At 65.6% G+C, this 15011-nt stretch overlaps 3 protein-coding genes across 14 annotated transcripts; 2 read left to right on the forward strand and 1 right to left on the reverse strand.

The window, feature by feature from the left end:
- The first annotated feature begins 3181 nt into the window (after nucleotides 1-3181).
- METRN (meteorin, glial cell differentiation regulator) lies at nucleotides 3182-5564 on the forward strand. Its single transcript, XM_046667226.1, has 4 exons — nucleotides 3182-3410; nucleotides 3682-4082; nucleotides 5003-5062; nucleotides 5137-5564. The coding sequence occupies exons 1-4, from the start codon at nucleotides 3313-3315 to the stop codon at nucleotides 5451-5453; spliced, it is 876 nt and encodes a 291-aa protein (XP_046523182.1). The 5' UTR covers nucleotides 3182-3312; the 3' UTR covers nucleotides 5454-5564.
- A 3152-nt stretch (nucleotides 5565-8716) lies between these two features.
- ANTKMT (adenine nucleotide translocase lysine methyltransferase) lies at nucleotides 8717-10464 on the forward strand. The gene is made up of 6 exons (XM_046667227.1): nucleotides 8717-8778; nucleotides 8918-9081; nucleotides 9484-9588; nucleotides 9681-9821; nucleotides 10033-10083; nucleotides 10209-10464. Exons 2-6 carry the CDS (start codon nucleotides 8920-8922, stop codon nucleotides 10428-10430), a joined length of 681 nt encoding a protein of 226 aa, XP_046523183.1. The 5' UTR covers nucleotides 8717-8778; nucleotides 8918-8919; the 3' UTR covers nucleotides 10431-10464.
- Nucleotides 10456-14404, reverse strand: CCDC78 (coiled-coil domain containing 78). Of its 12 annotated transcripts, none has more exons than XR_006889420.1 (14): nucleotides 14266-14404; nucleotides 13915-14034; nucleotides 13752-13838; nucleotides 13369-13521; nucleotides 13179-13262; nucleotides 13014-13075; nucleotides 12809-12887; nucleotides 12578-12703; nucleotides 12219-12406; nucleotides 11981-12043; nucleotides 11744-11787; nucleotides 10967-11033; nucleotides 10793-10893; nucleotides 10456-10687 (listed from the first exon to the last, which is right to left on the reverse strand). XR_006889420.1 is itself a non-coding variant. In XM_046667211.1 (14 exons), the coding sequence occupies exons 1-14, from the start codon at nucleotides 14323-14325 to the stop codon at nucleotides 10576-10578; spliced, it is 1431 nt and encodes a 476-aa protein (XP_046523167.1). In that variant the 5' UTR covers nucleotides 14326-14404; the 3' UTR covers nucleotides 10456-10575. The 12 variants fall into 12 exon arrangements, 8 of the variants coding, with proteins under 8 accessions (XP_046523167.1, XP_046523166.1, XP_046523165.1 ...); XR_006889417.1 differs by having other exon boundaries at nucleotides 11744-11882; nucleotides 11981-12152; XR_006889418.1 differs by having other exon boundaries at nucleotides 10456-10690; nucleotides 11744-11882; nucleotides 11981-12152.
- Between the last annotated feature and the right edge of the window lie 607 nt (nucleotides 14405-15011).

A 15011-nucleotide genomic window follows, 5' to 3' on the forward strand; every position in this document is an offset into this window, starting at 1 on the left:
GTGAGGGCTGCCTGGAAGAGCTGGCAGATATGACCGTCCCCCGATGGGGTTTCTGGGAGGGCTGGTCACTCTACACCCTGGGGCTCCCTAGGTCAGGCTGAGCATGGGTGATCCAGGCCAGTGCTCATGGTGGGCACCATCGGAGTGTGTCACTGAGTGGCCCAGGTTCTGGCAGACTCCTGGCACCTGCTGGCTTTCAGTTGAGTGAACTCTGCCCACTGTCCCTGGCCCCCAGCCCCACCCAGGGGGGCAGCACCCTGCCCCGGGCCAGTGTGTGTGGCACATTCAGGCAGTCTGGCTGCAGGGGTCTGGGCAACCACAGGCTCAGCTGGGGACACCGGCAGGGCTGGCCTCTGCTCAGCCCACATCTCTCCCTCTCCCCTGCTTTGGCTGAGAGGGGAGCCCAGGTGGGAGGTCTTGGGCAGGTGGGAGACCTTGACCCCCACGTCTGGACTTACTCCCCATTTCCTCAGGAGCTCTGTTCACTGTCCCCTCAAAGCCAAGTCCAAACTCACCCATGGCCGATGGGCCTGGGGCTGGCCCTGCCCGCCTCCCACTGGCCACCTTCCTAGCTCCTGGTTTGCCCCAAGCTCCATCCTGTACTTGGGGCCTTTGCCCTCTGCTCCCCAAACCAGGGGCACTCTTCCTGCCCCTCGTTCCCATCGACTGTCGATTCCCCCTGGCCTGCATGTTGCCCCCCCAGGCCCCGGTCAGCCCAGCCCCTGCGTGGCTCATGAGCGCTCCTCACCTGCGCCCCAGCACTGCGGGCTTCCCAATGGTGCCCTTCACCCCCGGGTCACCTCCCCTGCTGAAGGGCAGGGCCCCCTGTCACGGGCACTGTTCAGGGCATGGCTCACCTTGGACACTGCTCCTTGTCCTAGCATCAGCTCTAGCCCTCTGCCAGGACCTGGGTTTTGGGTAGGAATGGAGAAAGGCCCCTTTTGGAGGGTCAGGGCACTGAAGGGCCTGGAGTTGGGGGCATGCAAAGGAGCCCCCAAACTGAGCACAGACATCGGGGGAGTTACATGAGGTCTGGGGTGTCATTCACTCATTGTCACACACGCTCACTCTTTCTCCAGGTATTTATTGGGCACCTGCAGCGTGTCTGGTCCTGCACCTGTGGCATCGAGGCCTGGCATGGCCTTCTGGGCTCCCTGCCTGTGGGCAGCAGACCCCACAGCTAATGACACCCGGTGCTTCCTGGGTTGGGGCCAGGAGCTGTGAGGAGAGGCGGCCCCTGACCAGGTCTTCTGCGGGTGACAGTTGGCATCATTGCCCAGACCCTTGAGGAAGAGCCTGGAGCAGGGGCAGGGAAAGCCCAGTGTTGAGGGTACAGCTCAGGCCCAGGCGTGGGCTCCTTCCCGACCAGGTGATTGGCCAGGAGCCCCTCCCTGGCACCCACCGACTGGGGCCCATTCTCTGGGGGAGGGCTGGGATGGACAGGGACTGGGAGAGGTGGGTCTGAGGCTGACCCCCCACACCGCCACCAGAGGGCGCCTGGAGCCTACTGTCCACCTCCCAGGCCCTAGGGACCAGCCAGAAGTGGACCAGTGGCCTCCACAAGGGCAGCTGTGGCAGCCCACCCCACACCCACGGCCCGGTGCCTCCTTTGCCTTCTGTGTGCCCAGCTCCCCTGTCCACCCCTTTCTTTTGTTTTTAATTGGGTGAAAAACATCTTACCATCTGAACCACTTGTAAGCGCACAGCTCAGTGACATCAAGCACCTTCACAATGTTGTGCAACCGTCGCCACCGTCCATCCACAGAGCTCTTTGCATCTTGCAAAACTGAAACTCTGTCCCCATTAAACACTCACTCCCCGTCCTGTCTCCCCTGGCCTCTGGCACTCCCTTCTGCCTCCTGTGTCTACGAATTTGACTGCTCTAGGGACCTCACACAGTGAACAAATACAGTGTCTGTCTTTCTGTGTCTGGCTTATTTCACTTAGTACGATGTCCTCCAGGTTCACCCAAGTGGTAGCATGTGTCAGAATTTCTTGCTTTGTGAGGCTCAATCATATTCCACTGTACGGATGGATCGCATTGTTTATCCATCACCCATCAACGGACACTTGGGTTGCATCCACCTTTTGGCTATTTGCTATCCTGGTAGCTGGTTCTCACCCGACCCTGCTCAGGGCAAAGGGCCACCTGAGCCTCATAGGTGTCCCACCCCTCTTTGGCCTGGGAGGGCCTTGGGGCTAGGGGAGGGGGTAGTGGTACCTCAGTCTGGCAGTGGCTCCAGCCTCCCCCTGCCCCTTGGGGCCACCTGCCCTCATCTGTCAGTCATGTGCTTCAGGCCCAGGAGCAGCAGGAGGGCTAGGGGTGGGGGGTGGACAGTGGGGTGGAGGGTTCACACCCACAGAGGCAGTCTATGCTGGTTCCTGCAGACCCCAGCCAGAGCTCTCAGTGACCTCAAGGGTTCCAGCATGCAGCTGGACTCCTGGCTTTGTGCCTAAGGCCCCTGTGATCTGACTCTCGGGTTTCACCAGGCTGTTGAGAGGTCCACTCGGTACATACCCCAGGGCCTTTGCCAAGGCTGTCTGCTCCTCCCCTCTGCCTGGAATTCCCTCCAGTCTCCACCTGAACGGCAGCTCCCCACCCCTTGCGCTCAGGAGAGGTCCTGCAGCCGGGAAATCTCTGAGGCTCCCCACCCCTCCGCTCAGAGGCGGCGTTCACACGGACCCTGGGGCATTTCCTCTTGGAGAGTCAGCCCCATTTCAGCGTGTCCCAACCTCCTGGGGGTCTGATTTGGGGGCTCAGGGCTGTCCTCCCGCTCCTACTTTTCCACGGTGCTGGCAACCTCAGTACCTGTCCCCTCATCCCTGGGGTACTCCCGCCTATCGGGAGGAGTCACCAGGGCCGGGTTCGGGCGGGATAGGGGCTGGGAGCGCAGGTCGCGCACTTGGAAAGTGGCCACCCCAGATGAGCGGCCCTCCCCTGCAGAGATTCCAGTACGCACCGACGCCACCCCCACGCCGGCCAAGGGCTCGGAGGGCAGTGGCCGGACCAGGACGGCGTGCACGGCGAGGCCGCGGGCGGGAGGACCTTCAGGGGGCGACGCAGAGCACATCCGGCCGGGGAGCCCCTTCCCCAGCGCCTCCCAGGCCGCGGGCTCGGCCTCCCGCCCCCCGAGCGCCGCTGCGATTGGAGGAAAGTTCCGGGGCTTAGCGGCGATTGGCCGCCTGGCCCCGCCCGCCGCCTGAGGCTCCAGGGCTCCTGGAGGGGCCGCGCGGCCGCGAGCGGCGCGGGCGGTGGGGCTGCGCGGGGCCGGGGTCCCCGGCTGCTCCCGCCGCCCCCCGTGCCCGCGCGCCATGCCTTCGCCTGCGCTGCTCTGCGCGCTCTGCTGCGGCCTCTTGGCGGCGGCCGCCCGCGCCGGCTACTCGGAGGACCGCTGCCGCTGGAGGGGCAGGTACGACCCCCGCTGGAAGCCCGCGCGGGCCAAGCCCCTGGGGCTGTGCTTCCGCCTTAGGAGGGACCTGGGGGGACGGTGTCGCCCGCCCTTTGGGATGGGGGTGCTCTGACCCGGCACCAAATCCCTGCCTGCCCTCCCAGAGTCTGAGAGCGCCGAGCCTCAGTTTCCCCCTCCTCAAAGTGGACGCGGCTGTCGGTGGCTGCGAGGGAGGGGGCTGCGCTCGTGGGGACGCGGGCCGCCCTCTCAGCGCCGCCCGTCCTGTCCCCAGCGGCCTGACCCAGGAGCCCGGCAGCGTGGGGCAGCTGGCCCTGGCCTGTGCGGAGGGCGCGATCGAGTGGCTGTACCCGGCCGGGGCGCTGCGCCTGACCCTGGGCGGCCCCGACTGGGGCGCGCGGCCCCGCATCACCTGCTTGCGCCCGGCGCGGCCCTTCTCGGGCGCCCAGGTCTTCGCTGAGCGGGCGGGCGGCGCCCTGGAGCTGCTGCTGGCCGAGGGCCCAGGCCCGGCCGGGGGCCTGTGCGTGCGCTGGGGTCCCCGCGAGCGCCAGGCCCTCTTCCTGCAGGCCACCCCGCACCCCGACATCAGCCGCCGCGTGGCCTCCTTCCGCTTTGAACTGCGCGAGGACCGGCTTCCAGAGCTGCCTCCGCAAGCCCATGGCCTTGGCACGGATGGTGAGTGATGGCCTGTCGTCCCCACTGCACAGAGGGGGAAACTGAGGCGCCAGGGTGAAGCAGCTTGTCAGAGACCACACAGCTAGTAGCAGCACCACGACAGGTTAGGGGGAGGGAGGGGCAGTCCCTCGGGATTCAGTTTAGGGAAAGAGCTGACCAGGGGCAGAATGGGGGAAGGGGAGGCCAGGCAGAGCAACCCAGGCCCCTGAGGGGCTGGGAAAGGGGCTGACGGAGGACAGAATCAAAGCCTCCGGCCAAAGCTGTCCAGGGCTCCCTGGCCCAGCGGTGACCTCCCTCCCCTCCCCCAGCCCAGTACAACAAAAGTCTAGTGTGAGCCAGTTGCCATGGAGATGCTGCCCCTCCTCCCTGCAGGGCACCAGGCCCAGCTCTTTGCTCTCCTGGAGCTTGGAGCCTGACCCACAGGGGATGGGGGTCTCTCTGTGCTGCCCCCTGGCATTGGGCTAGAGACCCCAGAGCCCACCATAACTTCCTGCCACCCTGTCAGGGCTGGTGTCTTTGGGCCCCAGGAGGCAGCTCTGGGAGGCCACAGGGATGACCACAGGCTGGTGTGCTATGTAAGGTGGGTGTGTGAGAGCATGCACCCAGACACTTGCGCTCCAGGTAAGGCTGGGAGAGGGACAGGTAGTCCTTGTGCCCCTGTGCTGGGCACAGCCCCTGGGCCCAGGTCTGAGCATGCATGTGTCATGCACACAAGTCTGCAAGTGTCACCCTGAATGCAAGATATCTTCAGGGTGTGTGCCCACCTGCTCTCTGGGATCCCCCATTGCAATCGGGCCCTGGGTGGGGGGGGGGGGGGGGGTCTGGTCATCTCCCCTCTTCCTCCTGCCTCTGGCTGGGGGGAGGCCTTGGTGGTCTGGGAGGGGGCAGGGCCTACACTCATGACCTCCCCTGCACGCTAGGTGCCTGCAGGCCCTGCAGCCATGCCGAGCTCCTCCTGGCCGCGTGCACCAGTGACTTTGGTGAGTGTCCCGCTGCGGGGGGAGCCTGGGGCTGGCCTCCCCTGTGTACCACTGGCCAACACGTCTCCCCACAGTGATCCACGGGACCATCCACGGGGTTGCCCACGACACAGAGCTGCAGGAATCTGTCATCACCGTGGCAGCTGCCCGTGTCCTCCGCCAGACACTGCCGCTGTTCCAGGTGGGGGGCTCTGGGGGCCAGGTGGAGGCCTCCATTCGCACCCCGCTGCGCTGTGGCATCCGCCCTGGCCCTGGCACCTTCGTCTTCATGGGCTGGAGCCGCTTCGGTGAGGCCTGGCTGGGCTGTGCACCGCGCTTCCAGGAATTCAGCCGGGCCTACTCAGCTGCCCACGCCGACCACCGCCACCCCTGTGAGGTGGCGCTAGACTGAGGGTCCTGGGAGCAGGGCGCAGGGGAGGGGCCTGTAGGAGGGAGGCCGGGAGACATCAAGATACAACAACTTCTGAAGAAATAGCGATAACCAATAAGAACACGGATTACATTGGCCAGCGTAGCTCGAGTGTCCTGTGCCTGCACCCAGCCCTGGGCTGCCTCATCTCTCTTCATCCTCCCATACCCTGGGGACTGCTCAGGTTCCTGCTTCACAGAGCCGGAGGCAATGGTGCCTTGGCTAAGGCTGCCCAGGGAGTGAGTGGGAGTGTGGCCCATGCCCATGCCCTGGGGAGGGGCTGCTGCTGGGTGGTGGGTGTGCAGTGATCCCCCACTCACATAAGCCTTAGCTTTGCTGCTCCTGCTCCTAGTGCCAGCTGCTTCCGTGGCTCAGGGTGGGAGTGGGAAAGGGACCGTAATTCCCAAGGTCTAAGGCGGGTGGGGTCCCTTGTTGGGGGCAGCAAGTGAACACCACTCCCAGCCTGTGAGGAAGGGGTTGCAATCTGGCAGGACGCCGCCTTCCCTTAGTGGTCTGTTGCAAGCCCGGCAGAGTCATCCTGGCCCCATCCTGCCCTCAGGGAAGAATGGGCCCCTCTGTCCTGAGGCCCCTGCAACGTGCCGAGCATCCTGGAGCATCTTGATGTGGCACAGAGCCCGCGGGGTGTGGGGTCTCCCTGCGGGGTCCTGCTTGTTCCCTATTTCCGGTGGGTGGGGATGCACAATGGGGTCTCTAAGGACCGTTTCCCGCCATGGCCCCCTTGTTGCTGCCCCTGCCTTCCTCCTCAGCCTCAGCCGCATAAAGGGCCAGTGCGCTTCTGGACAAAGCCCAGAGTCTTGAGGCTGAAAGCCCCCGGGGTGGGGGGTGCCTGTGGGGGATCCTGAACTGGGGATGAGCCGCCTCTGCTCACACCAACCCGACAGCTCCCAGGAGAGAGAGAGAGGCACAGCTCAAGTGCTGGCGGATGCCTGGGCTGAGCCCTGAATCGGCTTCCCATCCTCGCCTGCCAGCCCTCACTGGGGAAGGGGCCGCGGGTAGGGGTGGAGGCCAGGGGTCCTGCCATCTTGCAGGCAGGAACTGAGGCTGGGAGAGGGACAAGGCTGTGCAGGGCTCACACACAGGCCCCTTTCTCCAGATCGGCTGACATAGGGCCCCTAGTGTGTGCCACACCCTGTGCAGACACTCCGGATTGCCTCCAATGGCTGCCCTGGGATTTCCATGGGGCAGGCTGAAAGCTGCGATTGTGTGGGGGGCACGCTCCCTTCCTTTAGACCACCTGCTTGCTGTGGGGTCTGATGAGAATTATGGGTGCGCAGGGAGCACTGCCACCCCAGACGGCAGGCCCCACTGGGTTTCCTCCCACTTCTGCCCGCCTCCCGCCCCGAGGCTCCTTGCTGCTCCCTCTCACCTCCCCAAATTCCCATCCATAGGGTGCTCAAGGTTCAAATGTGAGACCTCTCCTCTCTCCATCAACATTCTCTCATTGGAGAGCTGCACCAGCCTCAAGGCTTAAAATACCGCAAATGTGCAGAGGACTCTGCATTTTGATCCATAGCCTGGACCTCCCTCCGGGACTGCAGACCCTCACATCCTGTCTGCCCGCCTCTCCCCACTAGGGATGTCTCAGTGGTTGGGAGGAGGTGGTTGGTGTGCGCTCTTGCTCCTGTCTTGGGAGGTCTCTGCACTATCGGGGCAGGCCCCAAGGAGGCCCCTGGCTTCCTCTCCAGGGCTGAGCAGCACCCTCACCCACAGCATCTGTCCTCCTTCTCTAGTCAGCTCCCCACAGCCTCTTGTTTGGAAAGGGGCCCCTGGCCACACCTAGTGGTCACGGTGGACTACCTCTTGGACCACCCATCCACAAAAACTCAGGGTAGCTGCTCTGGGGTGAGCCCTAGGCTGGACGCTGGCCTGTACCCACCTGCCCCAGGAAGTGCCCTGAGCCTCCCATGTATACACCTAAGGTGCAGAAAGGGCAGAAGTGGGTGTGGCTAAGTGGGTGAAGGTGCTCCAGGACACGCCTTGAAAGCTTGGGTCAGGGCTCTCACTTCTGGGGAGAGTGGCCAAAGGCAAGCCGTGCATGCAGGGTGGGCACGGGAGCCGGCCTGTGGGGCACCTGCCTGCGTGTGCATTCACAGGGGTGTGCACCCGACTGCCCAGTGCTCACAGGCTGAGGAGCAGAGTGCTGGATGGGAATGTGAGCCTTGTGAGTGTGCAGTTAGTGTGTCCACTCAGTCAACAAGCTTTTATGGAGTGCCTTCTAGGTGCCAGGGATGCTCAGGGCACTGGGAATGACACAAGGAACGGAGACGAGAATAGGGTGCTGTGTAGGCACGCCCCCAGCCTTGAGCCCAGTGCATACACTTCCTTTCTGGAGAGGGCCCCGTGACAGCCCCAAAGGAGACAGGACACTCTGAGCTCTGAGCCCGGAGGAACCGGGCCTCCTGCTGCCAGGGGTTCAGGTCTTGGGAGCAGGGCATTGGGGTTTCCTGCCACAGGGACACCTGTCTTTCAGGGCTGGTGGCAGCTGGGGCCAAGTGCGGACGGGGGCGTGAGGCAGTCTGCTCGGGGTGACGGCAGTGGTCCCGGGCGTGCCCACGGTGTCCTGCCGGCGCTCCTGACCAGGGCCGGGGATGGGAGAGCCAGGCCAGGGCTGTGTGCAGACCAGCCCGCGACATTCGTGGGCATTTGGCCTCAGGGAGGGCTGAGGAGGCGGCCTTGGCTCGCCACCTGGCCCAGGGCTCTGTCCCCCACTTGCCTCTCCCACCCTCAGGCTTTGCCACGCCGATGCCAGGAGCCCCCCAAACTTTCTATTGTCGACGTTTTCTGGAGGACGAGGGTCTCCTCCGCGGCGCCCCTCCGGCCCTGCTCCGGCCACACGGGTTCGGCGGGCTTCAGGAGTGTCCGGGTCTGCGGAGCCGTCGGCGCCCGGCCGCCGCCCCTCTCCGTGGCGAGCCCATGTCCCACCGAGCCGAGCCGGGCTGCCGCCCTCCTCCCCGGCCGCGCGATCGCGGGACCCCGCTCCGCCGGCGTCCGGGCCTCTGAAGCCGTCGCCGCGCTGGATGCGCCGTCCGGGGGAGCGGGGCCTGCCGGTCGCCCTCCCAGGGCCCCAACGCCAGGACAGGCCCAAAGCCACCGTCCGCGAAGTGGCCACCGGGGCCGACTGCCGCCCGCCGCCAGCGGACACGGCGGCGCCGGAACCCGCGGGAGGAGCCGTGGGCCCCGCCGGTGCTGAACACTGACGGACCGGCCGCGCGGGCCGTGCCCGCCGCTTCCGGCGTCTCGCCGCGGCCTCCGCCGCGACACTTCCGGCGTCGCCGCCGCGGGCTGGGTAGATGCGGAGCGGGACCAAGGGGCGCGGTGCCGGTGGGGGGCGGCGGGGGGGCGGCCCCTTCACCTCTGGGCCCGAGCGTGAGGGTCTCGGACCCGAGCCGGAAGGGATGACCCTGAGCCGCGCGCGTGTCCCGCAGCTATGGAGCAGGACGACCCGGCCGAGGCACTGACGGAGCTGCGCGAGCGGCGGCCGGGCGCGTGGGAGCTGCTGCAGGTGGCGGCGGGCTCGGGCCTGGCCGCCTACGCCGTGTGGGCGCTGCTGCTGCAGCCCGGCTTCCGCAGCGTGCCGCTGCGGCTGCAGGTGCGGGGCGGGGCCTCGAGCGCCTGGGGGCGGGGCTTTCCCGGAGGGGCGGGCCAGGGCTGGGCTCCAGGGGAGGGGCCAAAACTGGGGGCGTGGCTCAAGGAGGGGCGGGGCCAGGCCTGGGGCTGGGTTCCTAGGGGAGGGGCCAAGGCTGGTTCGGGGCTCCCGGAGGGGCGGGGCCTGGGTGGAGGGCCCGGGCCCAAGTGTGAGCCGACGGGCTGCAGCAGCCGGCCGGCCCGGCTGTGCGTTGGACCTGCTTCAGGTGGGGCGTGACAGCCTCGCGCTAAGAAAGGAAGCCCAGGAGGCAGGTGCCCCCCGCCCCGTGTGAGTCCGGTTCGGGGACCGACCTGTGAGGGGCGGGAGTGGTTAGTGGACTCCAGCCCTCCCAGTCTCCCTGCCCAGGTGCCCTACGTCGGTGCAAGCGCGCGGCAGGTGGAGCACGTGTTGTCGCTGCTGCGAGGCCGTCCTGGAAAGATGGTGGACCTGGGCTCTGGCGATGGCAGGATCGTAAGTCGTGTCTGTATGGGGGTGCGTCCCCGCTGCCCCTCCCACCAGCGCCCCTCCCCACCTCCCGGTGCCCACGCTCTCCGTGCCCACAGGTGCTGGCAGCCCACCGATGTGGTCTCCGTCCGGCTGTGGGCTACGAGCTGAATCCCTGGCTGGTGGGGCTGGCGCGGCTGCACGCCTGGAGGGCCGGCTATGCCGACAGTGTCTGCTACCACCGAGAGGACCTCTGGAAGGTAACCCTGGGAGTCCTGGACCCCCTCGGGCCCCACATCTGATCTCCACACTTCCGCTTCTGGCTTGGCTACCCTGCTGACAGCCCCAGGTGCCCCTGCAACCTGGGCGGGCTGGGGCCAGGACCCGCAAGCTGCAGTGACCCCATGCCCACGAGACCTCTTCCTCGGCTGGGACCACATTCCCTTCCGGGGTGACCTCCTCTTCTTGCAGGTGAACCTGAGGGACTGCCACAATGTGTCTGTGTTCCTGGCCCCCAGCGTGGTAGGTCTAGGGTGTGCCAGCCCAGGGGAGGCCCAGACCACCCAGTGTAGGTGCTGGGCCGGGAGAAGCTGGGAGGGGCAGCTGTGTTCTGCCCTGCCCACCCTCCCTTCTGCTCTCTCCCGCAGCTCCCTCTGCTGGAGGACAAGCTGCAGGCGGAGCTGCCCACAGGGGCCCGCGTGGTGTCCGGGCGCTTTCCCCTCCCCACCTGGCAGCCTGTCGCTGTGGTGGGTGAGGGCCTGGACCGCGTCTGGGCCTATGACATCCATCGTGGGGGGCCAGCTGGGCAGGCTGCCTCAGGACCTGGTTCTGCCTCAGTCCCCGGGGTCCCTGGTTCTCATGTTGGCTGAGCAGTTGGACACAATAAAGACTCAGTAGGCTGTATCCTGACTCTTGTTGGGTGGAGGACTGCATGGAACGGCCCCCAGGGAGCACTGTGGGGAGGACTCCATGCTGGCCGGGAAGAGTTCTGCTCCGAGTGTATCCAATGACCAGCTAGCGGCTTCGGGTCCTTGGGCGCTGGGGCTGGGCTGCAGGTATACCCCCGACTTTCCAGGGGTCCTCTCTACCCACCAGCTTCCTCAGCCTCAGGATCTCCTGCTTGTACCTGCTTGGAGGGACCAGGCTTAGTCACCTGTGTGGCCGTGGACAAGCCTAGTGCCTGGGACTGAGGCCCGCAGGTCACACCCAGGCAACCTGCCCAAGAGCCCACCTGCCCAGGTGCTGGTCCACATACTCCTGTAGCTCCGAAAGTTGCTCCTCAGCCATCGTGGCCCGGACTAGCAGCTGTGCCCGCTCCCGTTCCAGCTTTGCCTGGCATGGGGGGTATAAGCCATGAGCCAGGGCACAGTGTGAGGAGGGATCCCAGCCAGGCCTTGCCCACTACCTGGGTGCCACGAGAGAAGTCCTGGAGCTTTTGGCGGATCTGGGCCCAGGATGCAGCTTCCAGGTCCCTGTGAAGAGAGAGTGTGAGGGGCTGACCAGTGACCCTACTCAAGTTGAGGCACTTACATCCTTAAGGTGCCTACTGGGAGTGAGTGCGGGACAGCATGGGCCTGCCAGCCACTATGGGCCCTGTCTGGACTTGGGAGCCATCTGTGCCTTGGGGGCAGGGCAGCCCAGGCCCAGGGGGCCCACTAGCAGCTCAGGGAGGGCTAAGCTACAAAGCCAGCTTGAACAGTGGCCCCAATGTCTGTAGGGATGCTGATGGGGGCGCCTCTCCCCATGGTGGGGGTTTGCTTCCCAAAACCCTGGGAGGTAAGCCTGCACAAGCCCCTGTCCATTGCATGGTTGGCAACATTGAGGCCCAGAGGTCAGCAGGTAGACTGCTCCTGCCCCATCTAGGGGTCAGGACCTCTGCTGGCAGTCCCACCACATGTCTTCATCCTTGGGATCTCTGGGTCTCAGCTAAAATGTCCCTTCCTCTGGGAGAGCCCCGACCCTCCCATTCAAGGTCAGCACCTCTCCTGTCAGGGCCTCTCTTCGCCCCAGGCACCTGGCTTTTCTGTGACTATTAGTGTTTCCCACACAGACCGAGACCCGAGGACAGATGGGCCCCCTCCTTCACCGCTGCAACCAGAACCCCGCCCAGCAGTTAGAGTTGGCAGAATAAATGAATGACCGCCCCCACAGGCCCCCCCAACACCCACACCAGGGCACTCACTGTGGCTCTGATGTGCTGCCCTGGGAGGCTTCACCCGGTCCCTTCTGTGGGAGCAAGAGCAGCACCGTAAGCCCGCTGGACTGTAAAGGCGGCGTGGCAGATGTTCCCGGTCAGCTGAACAAGGCGGGCTGCTTAGAGGCTGTGGGGTTGGGGCTTTGCTGAGCCTGGGATGGACCCTGGGGTGAGTTCTGGGGTTCTGTGTCCCAAAGCCAGTGTGGGGTAGCAGGGAGGGGTCACCTGGGCCTGGAGCTTCCGGGGCTGCATCTCCAGCCTCGCCTGGTCCTCCCACAGGTGGCCGAGCTGAGTGATCAAATGCAGGGGCAGTGGCTCCAGGTTGGAGATGGCTGCATCAAAGGTAGCCTTGGGGGTCCTGGGTGCCCCGTTGGGGTCTGCCAGCGCCTGCGGCACACTAAACCACATGGTGGGTCACGTAGGGCCACTCCACCCCAGGTGCCCAGCTCAGGGAGAGGCCCACCTGTGGGCGGCCAGCAGCTCCTCATGCCTACGGCTCAGATCTGCTAGGCGCTTGCGGTAGGCATGAGCAGCCCGGGCCAGCTGTTGCTCACGGCTGTGATGCGCTGCCCGGATGTCCTCCAGAGTGGTGTCCAGGAATGTCCGAAGGGTGGCAGCAGTAGGTGCCTGGCCTGCATCATTTGCATACTCCTGGAGGAGATGAGGCGGGGCTGGGGCGCGCCACACCCCTCCCCCCCAATCCCCTCTGTGGAGCAGGTGGGGCGGGGCAGGGCAGCAGCCAGGCCAAGGGGGTCTCCCTGAAGCCGTCCAGCACACCCAGGCCAGGTGTGGGCTCCCCAGGGCTGCCCCACTCGTGCTCACAGCCACGGCTCGGGCGCAGCGCTGCAGCCGGATGGCGTACTCCTCGTTCAGCTTCTTCAGCTGCAGCTGCAGCCGGGCATTCTCAGCCTCGGCCTGGCGGAGCTGGCCTTGGCAGGTGGACAACACCTGGGGATGGAGGCGGCTCTGAACCGATGTCCGGCGAGGTGGACCTTTGCTAAGCTTGCAGGGTCCCCTACACCGGATCTCAAAGCAGGTAGTGCTGGGCCTCACCACGGCTTGTGCAGCCAGGCGCTGTCCCGCTGTCCTGGCCTCCTCTCGGGCTCCCTGCAGCTGCTGGCCCAGGGCTGCCCTGCAGACATGGACATGAGGCTCAGGTGGCCCTAGCGTGGGGGACTTCCTCTGCCCCTTGGGTACAGTCACTCTGTGAACTGTGCGCTGCTGGGCCTTCCCCATCCTAGGTGAGGCAGCCACTCACACGCGTGTCTCCAGTGCCTGCTGCTGGGCCTTGTGCTGCTCCAACTCCTGCTTCACTTTTTCCTGCAGCCATGGGGTGCACAAAGGCTGGCTGGATGAGACCCTAAGCTCTGGGTCCCCTGCATTGCCTCACCCCCACCCCAGGCCAGGAGAAACCTGGACAGACCCCCGGGCTAGGTGGCTGCACACTTCTGCTGTTCCCCAGCTTCTGCCGCTCCTTCTCAGGGGTCAGGGAGTCCTGGAGCTGCGCCTGTACAGAAGGGAGAGCCGGTCCCAGCCTCGCTGTGCCCCTGCTGCACCCCTGTTCAGCTCCCACCCAGCCCACCCTGCCAGGCTCTCCATGCGCTCATTGTGACCTGGAGTCTGCGGCGGTCAGACTGTCCTTGCCCATTGGCCTTGCACCCGAGCTCCTGTGCTGGCACCTGGCGGTGCCCTAGGTCAGCCTCTGCAGGGGCTGCTCGCTTTCTGTGCAGCTCCAGCTCCAGCACCCGGCTCTCCAGCCGAAGGACCTGTGGGGTGACCAGGGTGAGCAGGTGCACCTGCAGGGCAGCCACCTGGGGCAGGTCAGCATCCCTCTGGGCACACACAGGGACACAGCACACATGGGACAGACGGGGCTCACAAACACTTTGTGAGTGTGCACAATCACAGCCAGACCCCTCATCGCACTGGTCCTAGGTATACACTCCAACCCACCCCCTTGCTGGGCTGGCACACGTGGGCACACATCAGTGCCCACCTCGCTCTTCAGGTCGAAGATTTCCACCTCGTGCTGCTCCCGCAGGCGGTGGGTTGTGATCTGTAGGTCGACCAGCTCCTTGGAGATCTGTGGGTGGCCAGGGTGAGAGGTGGGCTCCGTGGGAGCCCTCCGCCTGCCAGCATTCCAGGGCCCCCACACCCACCTGCAGCCGCTGCTCCTCACTCAGCTCGAGATCTGAGGGAAACTCTGTCTCAAGGCTGGTGGCCCAGGCTGGGGCGCCCCCAGGGACTCCTGGCAGCCAGTCATCCGCCTGTGGCAGAACCTAGGGAGGCACCACCACCCATCCCCCAGGTGGGTCTCAGGCCTGGGCTGTGGCCTTCACTCCCATGGAGCCACCAGCCATCCACCCCCACACGGAGCCTGGCTGAGCTGGGGCAGCCCCTCCCATGGCCAGGATCAGGCCCAGGACATGGATACTTGCGTCTCTCCTAACCTCTGAGGGGACAGGGAGGACCCCCGACCCCAAGAGCAGCAGCAACCTAGGAGGACTCACATTCTCAATGGCCCGAGGTGGGGCCCCTGGTCTGGGGCCTGTGGCCACCACACGCTCCATAGGCAAAAGGAACTCTGGCCTGCCCCAAGCCTAGTGCTGCCTCATTTAGTGGCCTGTTGCTGGGACACGGTGGTTTGCGTTGCCAAGGCCCCTGTTGGTTCCCAGAGACTGCCAGGGCCCCACCCATGAGGGCAGGCAGGGCAGTTCAGTGGTTGGGGAGGTGGTGGGACCTCTCTCAGCTCCTTCCATACACGGCGACCCATTTTTTCTGGCTTCGGTTTCCTCATCTGGGAAATGCAAACCAGACCCTTGCATTTACCCGGGGTGCGGATGGAATCAGGGGTGCACGAAAGCGCCCAGCCTGGGGAGGTGTGGGACAGCGCGTACGGAGTGGAGCTGCCCGTGTAGTTACTGTTGGCTGCCCTGTCCTACCGTGTGGGTTCGCACACTCATTAGGCGCCTTCTGCGTGCCTCTTGGTGCTGGCTCAGTGGTGGGACGGGCGGGCGAACAAACTGGACAGCTCCCCGCACCCCCAACCTGAGCGAAGAGGGTGCAGACATCCCAATCAGGGACCGGGGGACTCGGGAGGGCTGGCTCAGCCCCGGCGCCTGGAGGGCTTCGCGCAAGAGGTGCCATAGCGCCGGGCGCGGCGGGGCCGGACGTGCGCGCGCCCCCCCACTGGCACGCGCGCGCTCCCTGGCCGTGCTCGCGTCCCCGCCGCGCGCAGGTTCCGGGTAGCCGGGCG

Source organism: Equus quagga, chromosome 7 (assembly GCF_021613505.1).
Source record: "Equus quagga isolate Etosha38 chromosome 7, UCLA_HA_Equagga_1.0, whole genome shotgun sequence".
Taxonomy (NCBI): Eukaryota; Metazoa; Chordata; class Mammalia; order Perissodactyla; family Equidae; genus Equus; species Equus quagga.

Coding starts and splice junctions, on each gene's coding strand:
- METRN (XM_046667226.1), top strand. CDS start 3,313: ATGCCTTCGCCTGCGCTGCTCTGCGCGCTCTGCTGCGGCCTCTTGGCG. Junction 3,411..3,681: donor CGCTGCCGCTGGAGGGGCAG/GTACGACCCCCG, acceptor TCCTGTCCCCAG/CGGCCTGACCCAGGAGCCCG. Junction 5,063..5,136: donor CGCGTGCACCAGTGACTTTG/GTGAGTGTCCCG, acceptor GTCTCCCCACAG/TGATCCACGGGACCATCCAC.
- ANTKMT (XM_046667227.1), top strand. CDS start 8,920: ATGGAGCAGGACGACCCGGCCGAGGCACTGACGGAGCTGCGCGAGCGG. Junction 9,822..10,032: donor ACCGAGAGGACCTCTGGAAG/GTAACCCTGGGA, acceptor CTCTTCTTGCAG/GTGAACCTGAGGGACTGCCA. Junction 10,084..10,208: donor TGTTCCTGGCCCCCAGCGTG/GTAGGTCTAGGG, acceptor TCTCTCCCGCAG/CTCCCTCTGCTGGAGGACAA.
- CCDC78 (XM_046667208.1), bottom strand. CDS start 14,325: ATGGAGCGTGTGGTGGCCACAGGCCCCAGACCAGGGGCCCCACCTCGG. Junction 13,076..13,178: donor TGCAGCCACCTAGCCCGGGG/GTCTGTCCAGGT, acceptor CCATGGCTGCAG/GAAAAAGTGAAGCAGGAGTT. Junction 11,034..11,743: donor GGCAGCACATCAGAGCCACA/GTGAGTGCCCTG, acceptor CTCTCTTCACAG/GGACCTGGAAGCTGCATCCT.